This window comes from Macadamia integrifolia, chromosome 9 (assembly GCF_013358625.1).
Source record: "Macadamia integrifolia cultivar HAES 741 chromosome 9, SCU_Mint_v3, whole genome shotgun sequence".
NCBI lineage: Eukaryota > Viridiplantae > Streptophyta > Magnoliopsida > Proteales > Proteaceae > Macadamia > Macadamia integrifolia.
This window is the reverse complement of record NC_056565.1, coordinates 19535494-19542460: the sequence shown is the minus strand read 5'-3', so window position 1 is coordinate 19542460 and position 6967 is coordinate 19535494. Positions and strand designations below refer to the sequence as shown.

At 40.2% G+C, this 6967-nt stretch overlaps 1 protein-coding gene across 2 annotated transcripts in view; it reads left to right on the top strand.

Moving 5' to 3' along the window:
* Nucleotides 1–4175, top strand: part of LOC122089099 (E3 ubiquitin-protein ligase UPL5) — a 21260-nt gene extending 17085 nt beyond the window's left edge. For both annotated transcript variants that reach the window (XM_042658560.1, XM_042658559.1), the window contains exon 3: nucleotides 3566–4175. In XM_042658560.1, coding sequence (XP_042514494.1) covers nucleotides 3566–3829 — 264 coding nt within the window. In that variant the 3' untranslated portion in view covers nucleotides 3830–4175. The remainder of the gene's footprint in view (nucleotides 1–3565) is intronic.
* The last annotated feature ends 2792 nt before the right edge of the window (nucleotides 4176–6967 follow it).

Genomic DNA, 6967 nt, shown 5'->3' with positions numbered 1-6967 from the left:
TTTTTTGTGTAATCCAACGAATTGAGCCGAGTGAAATATAAATATTGAAGTTGGTCTTTTCGTTTGGGCTGTTGCTTGCATGATTGATGTAGAGCTGGTCGAGAACTCTCAGGTCAGACTTCTTCCTTTTCTCTTTCTTTATTTCTTCTGTTTCTTCCTCCTCTCCTCTTTTTTTCGGTAATCCAACAAATTCAGCCGAGTGAAATATAAATATTGAAGTTGGTATTTTCATTTGGGCTGTTGCTTGCGTGATTGATCTAGAGCTGTTCGAGAACTTCTGGATTCCCCTTCATCTTTTATGTTCCTGTCTCGGGTCAGACTTCTTCCTTTTCTCTTTCTTTATTTCTTCTGTTTCTTCCTCCTCTCCTTTTTTCTTCTTGTATTCTCTTCATATTTTTGATACCCTATTTCTGGGCGACTTCACAATCCTTGGATATTAGGAATCAATCTCCCTCATCCCTTCCCCTCACCTCTTCCCCTTTCTTCTTAGATCTTTGGGTGCGAATCCTTCCACACTAAACGACTTCAACCCCTCCTATAAGCTTTCCCTATTGAGAGAAATACCTCCCGAAACCAAACCTGCTTTTTTGTTGCCACCTCATCTGGCTGCAACAAGTTATCAACATTATAATATCAGATTCAGAATCACTGTGGGTTGAAATCAATGGGCCTCTTGATTGTGAACCATTCTAAAATTTCATTCAATTCAGAGGCTTGAAGGTTGAATTTGATCGATCTCCCTAATTCTGGCTTACCTGTGTCAGTTTGAGAGTCGTGAGGAAGAAAAGATAATTTGTTATTTACTATTAAAGATAGAGCTTATAATTGCACAAAAGTCCTTATCTTCTTTTTTTTTTTTTTTTTTTTGTGGTGGGGAGGGCCTAAATTGGATGAACCCGAGGTTCAGGTTACACAGCTCTTTTATCAGATCTCAAGAAAACAATAGGGTCAACCTTTGTTGGAACTCAGATTCTGGTCAATGAGCACAAAGTGTTAGTAATCAAACCCCAAAATACAACAACATTCTAACGGTTGGATTTGAGTCAACAGTTAGAATAGTATTAATTTGAAATCCGCATAACCAAAATTTAGGAGATTCAAGATTCCAAGTTAAAGCCTTCGGTATATATACTCTAGCTTGAGGGGGAGTGTCAAGATATCATGCGGTATTCTATTATTGATGGATCACGATTGGGGAGATATGATTGTTTGTCTTTAGCTTTCCTAGTTAGGGTATGGTATACTCTTAGTATCCTACTTGAGTCCAATTTTGTTTTGCTATTATAAATAGCCTATTGGCTGACCATGATAGTCAAACTGAATCATGGGTTTAGGTCTCTCTTCTTCTTGCATTGATTTATCTCCCATCTCTCTCTCACATTCTTCTCTCCACTCTCTTCTACTGTGCATGTACTTGTTTTAGAACCTGTTTCACTACATGGTATTAAAGCTCCAGCAATAATCAATCGATATTCTTGATTCTGGTTTCGACAGTATAAGAAGTCTTGTTCGTGGTTTGCACGTGAAGTTACCCAACATTTGGTTTCTTATAAATGCTCCTGCTACACGTGCAGTCCATTTTCTCTCAATTGGTTGCTTTCAGAAATTCACCTTGCAATTCTTGAAAATGTTGGAGCCTTTCTTTTTTGGGAAAGTTTCTATCACTCCCCTGAACTTATACTCTATTTACTCAAACTCCCCTGTCAGATGTTTCACCTCTGATTCCCCCAAAAAAAGTGAAATCCTGCCTCTTCTTCTCCCTTGTTATTTAAAATGGTCAATTTACCTTCCTTTTAATCTATTAACTGGTTCTGATCACCAATGACCTTCCATCCTTCGTTGAGTTTACGAATAAAAAAAAAATCCTTTGGTGTGTTTCTCATTCAATTCTCATTTTTCTTTTCTTGTTCTCCTCCTCCTCCTCCTCCTCCTCCTCATGTAGTGAACCCTCTAGATGGTCCATCCGCCATCTCCTCTAACCGCACCCCTGGTGTTACCCCGCCATTACCCCCAACCCTCACCCTCCCATGCTGCAAATCCCACCTTCGCCCCACCCTGCAAATCCTACCCTCTCCAAGGATAGCATTTGCCCAAAGGAAAAAACCAAGGATATGCATCTCTAGGCCAGGAGTCCATGACATAGAATCTTTGCCATCATCGAACAACAAACAGATATACCACAAATCCTTTTTCTGTTAACAAAATCATTTTTTTAAATTTCCAAAAATTTGAGGAAAGAATTTCCAAAATTTTAGGGAACTAAAGAAGAAATCTTCAATAGCTATTAACCTAAGCACATGTACCTACAAACTAATTTCCCTAATGCCCCTAACCTCTTTCTCTCCCAACTTTGAGTTGGTTGTTTACCTTTTTTCCCTCTGTTTTTAACTCTAGGCACCAAGAATATGGTCATCCATTTTTTTCCCATCCTTGTTCCCCACCCATTATATATGCAATAAATGAAAGAACAAAGAAACAAAAAGGGAAAAGAAGGGGAAATAGAGAAAATTTCCCCTGGCCGGCCTGGAGGAGAGGTGCATTCTTATCTTTCTGGCTCAGATGTAATCAAGCAAAGGGTTGTTATTGGACACCAATTCGGGTGTGGCTAGAGTAGTTGCAGGAGAGAAGGATGACTGGTGGGCAGTCTTGATCCTCATCTCTAGCACCTTCTTGTGGGAGTTGCAGTGCAATGAGGACACGAATGTCGGGCTGGTGGCAGGCTTGTATTCTGGGAAGAGCAGGCCAGACTTGCATGCATTGCAGAGGTTCTTGGGGCCCAAGGTCTCGCTTAACACTGCACTGTCCTGGTTATCTCACAATGGAAATATTTCCTAACAGCCGCCGCTGGTTGAATAGGCTGATCAGTGGCACCTGTAGAACTTGACAATGTCAAAGAAGGTGGTGGTAGCGGCAACTTCTTTTTGTTCTGCTGCTGCTGGTCTGTCTCCGCAGCAGCAGCAGTCATAGTAAGAGCAATGGGTTTGAAATGTATGTTCTTCACATGAAGAACTTCGAGTAATTGTCGAGTTCGGAAGAGGATTCTAAGGTCGAGAAGGTATGGGAGTCCTCTGTGGCAGAAGAGGAGGATGGGGTGATTAGGGAGATGAGTAGGCATGGTCTTGAACCCACAACCCAAAAAAGAAAAAGAGGACTGAATGAGAATAATAATAAAAGTCACCTGAGGATGGAAGCTCGTAGTCATAGGCGATGAGAACCGGTTAATAGTTAGGGTAATTTGGCCATTTCAAAATAACAGGGGAGAAGAAGAGGTAAGAGTTCACTTTTTCCGAGGAATAAGAGGTAGAACTTTTGACAGGAGAGATTAAATATTGTATAAGTTCAGGGGAGTGATGGAAATTTTCCCTTACTTTTTAATTGGGGGCAGGGGGCATCCTGTTCTTCCAAGAGGAAAGAATCTCGCAAATCTGTACATATTTGATGATGGAAGTGCTGGAGCCTATGTTTGGCTGGATTTATGGTTATGTAGGTAATTTGTTTGTTAAATTGAGGTTTATTTGGGTATTACAGCCATATTTTATTCATTTCTTTCTTAAAACATTTGCAGGTTGTTGAAGAAATGTCTGCAGAGCAGCTGAGGGTACTTCTCTTCTTCTGGACATCATTGAAGTACCTACCGGTGGAGGGCTTTAGTGGCTTGACTTCTCGGTTGTACATATACAAGACGACAGAGTCCCATGATCACCTACCTTCATCACACACATGCTTCTACCGGTTGTGTCTTCCACCTTACCCATCGCTGGCCATCATGCGGGATCGTCTAAATATCATTACCCAAGAACATGTGAGCTGTAGCTTTGGTATGTGGTGATAAGATTGACAGAATCAGTGAGCTATCTTAGTGGAGATGATTCTGCTGCATATAAAGATTGGGTAAACCTGTACAGTACTTCTTAGGATTGTAAATTATCTGTCCTCATAGGGAATGTAAGAAGTTGCTTTCTTTTTTTCCTTTTTTTTGGGGAGGGGGTTCCAGAATAATCTTGTTGCTCTTTTGTTGATAGTTGAGTTGATATAGTTCAGATACCATAGGTAGCGAAGGGACTTTGGGTGGGAGGTGGCTGGGAGGGAAAAATTATGTTCTAGTTTCGATTAGATGTAAGAGCAGAACATATTTTCTTATTTATTATTTTGTTGGTAAGAATTTTTTACTCTAATTCTTTTGGAGGCTAGGGTTCTGCTGATCACAATCCATTGATCTTTGGAGTTCAGATTTTCCCACTTGGTATGAGAAATGTCTAGGATTATGAACCAACCTCGTCATTTCATGTGGGTTTTAAAAATATTTTCATTATTATTATTATTATTATTTTGACCATTGATCCAGAGTGGTTAATCCAGATCTGGCCGATTCCAGCTAAATTAGAATTGGAAAATGTATTGGCTGGACCCGGTCCAGATCCCAATTCATAATTTAATAACCTTTGTGTAGTATCATATTATTTACAAAAAGGCCACCAATGCATGTGACCTTCGTTTAGTCTGTTCTTCCGTAACCATGTAAGGGGGCAATGGATAATTCCTCCATTCTTTTGATCTGGATAAAACACGACACCCTGTTCAGTTCACTAATTGACTTGGGCTGGCATAGGGGTTGTGCCCAATTCAAGTTTGACCCTGAATCAGAGATGGCCTTGGTCTTTAACCAGGCTAGGTCTTTTCTATGCAAGACAAAGCCATTTTTCCATAATTTTTAATACTCATTTTTAGCTATTTTAATTTCCAACTGAAAACTGCTCTGGAGATCCTCTTTCACCCCTCAAAATTCAATGGGGAAGGGGCAGCCATGGCTTTTATATTTCATGTCATCTTGAACTAGGGGTGCAAGTTTGGCCCCTGACAGCCCGAACTTGCCCTTGGCCCGCCTTAATCCCGAATAAGTATCGATCCCAAAATTTTGGCCCTGAGGATCGGCCCAACCTTGAAATTTCTAACCCTGAGTTAGGGTTAGGGCAAGTAAGGGTTGATGTCTTTGGTCCGTCCTAAACCAAGCCCTGATTTTTTGGCCCTGGCTTTTGGCTTGACCCAGCCATGGTTTTTGCCCCTAATGTTGACTTTAGATTTTTTGTTTTCTTAGGATGTTCTCCTCTTTGTTTAACATGACAAGGATTTTGAGATCTTCGGATTGTTTGCCTTATTAAGGTGATCCCCTTGTTTATCATGACAAATAATTGAAATTTTTTAGATTATTTGCTTTCTTAAGATGATCTCCTCATAGTTGGAGTTATTTGTATTGTTTGAATGTTTGCTTTAGGATGTTCTCCTCATGACAAGTATTTTGTGACTTTGTGTGTGTTATTTCATATTTTGCAGGGTCAAGATCAGGGTATACCTGGCCCTTGATGACAAACCAGGGTCAATCAGGATTAGGGTTAGGGTTAGGGTCAATCAGGGTCATCCCATCCCGACCCTGAAAAATCAGGGCCAATCAGAGTTGGTAAGGGTTGGGCTTGAATTGAAATTTTACAGTAAGGGGACTCAAGGTTGGACCAGGGTTTTAAGAAACCCGATCCTATTGCGCCCCTATCTTGAAGTTCCCCTCTTTCTGGTTTTGAAGTGCCGTACGCTACTAGTCTGAAGTTTTTCGTTCCAGACGAGATTGAACCATTTGTCTCACTGCCAGTAGGAGAATCTAAAAAATCTGGTAGTCTTAATTTGAAACTGAGGGATTATTGGCCAAGAAAACATGTAGGCCTCTTCGGGTAAAGAATCTTTGCGGGGCAAACTAATGAAATCAAAAATGCTTTTCTCAAAAACTGCCACATGGAATCAAATGTCTCGTGTGGATGGAAATCTGTCTTCTTGACAAGGATTACCTACATTGTTTATCTTATATTTCAACAACAACAACCAACGTTTTATCCTAACTTAATAGGGTTAGCTATATAGAGATTTCAAGCAAGGACGAATTCAAGGATTCACGCAAAAAGATTGATTATCTTATTTTTCAACAAGGATAGAAAACAATAGCTATCAGAATTTGCAGCTAGTGTTTAGATTGCCTAGAGAATAACCTCTCTAATGGAGTACAAATTCAGGTAACTCAAGTTCTTGGATGGCCATAGCCCAGCTCATCCAGGTGCAGCAGGAGCTGTATTTTGAAAGAGGAATGTTATTTTCTTCTGGACCAGGAGCTGGATTTTGAAAGAGGAATGTTATTTTCTTCTGGAGTTTAAAGAACACGTTGGTAAAGTTACTGCAGTAGTTGCTGAAACTTCTATAATGAAGCACGTTCTGATCCTAGCAAAGAGCAGAGGTTACAGTCACATAAGCACTGAGAAAGGATACAAATCCACGTTGGAGGATAGCTACTCTTATTCATGAATGGGGGGCAATGTTTTCTTGTCTGCTATTGTCTATCATACGTGCTGCTTATAGTTCTAATGAGGGTTTAATTTTGCAGGATGGATCGAACTTTTCAAAGATTTTTTCCACACTGATGACTTTAGACCCAACTGGCCTTCCAAACTTAATAGTTGAAGCTTGCGATGAGAGTTACCAAAGTCATCATCTCCCCTTCTTTTCTCTCTACCCTTTCTCTTTGTTTCATCCTTACACGTACTTTCAATGAGTTCAAAAGGAGAACTTCCTGGCAGCTTGGTTACTGATAAATGATTCTTCAACTGAGAGAGAGAGAATGCCCATGAGCTCCTCTCCTTAATAACCCTTCATTTTAGAGATGCTTTAACTCAGGGAGGATTTCTCCCATTTTTGCCTTGCATCAAACAGAACACCCCTCTGGTCTCCTGAATATAAACACCAGGAAGATATAAACTAAAAAACACACTAATGTGAATGCTTATTGCCCCTTTCATTGGTGGGAAGTAGTGAATTTCTTTCCAAGCTTACAAATCCGATGGCTTTCCAATTGAAATCCACTTTTCTCCACAGAGATGAGCCATTCTGTCCTTAATACCTGCAAAACTTGTGCATAATAACAGTAGCGGCA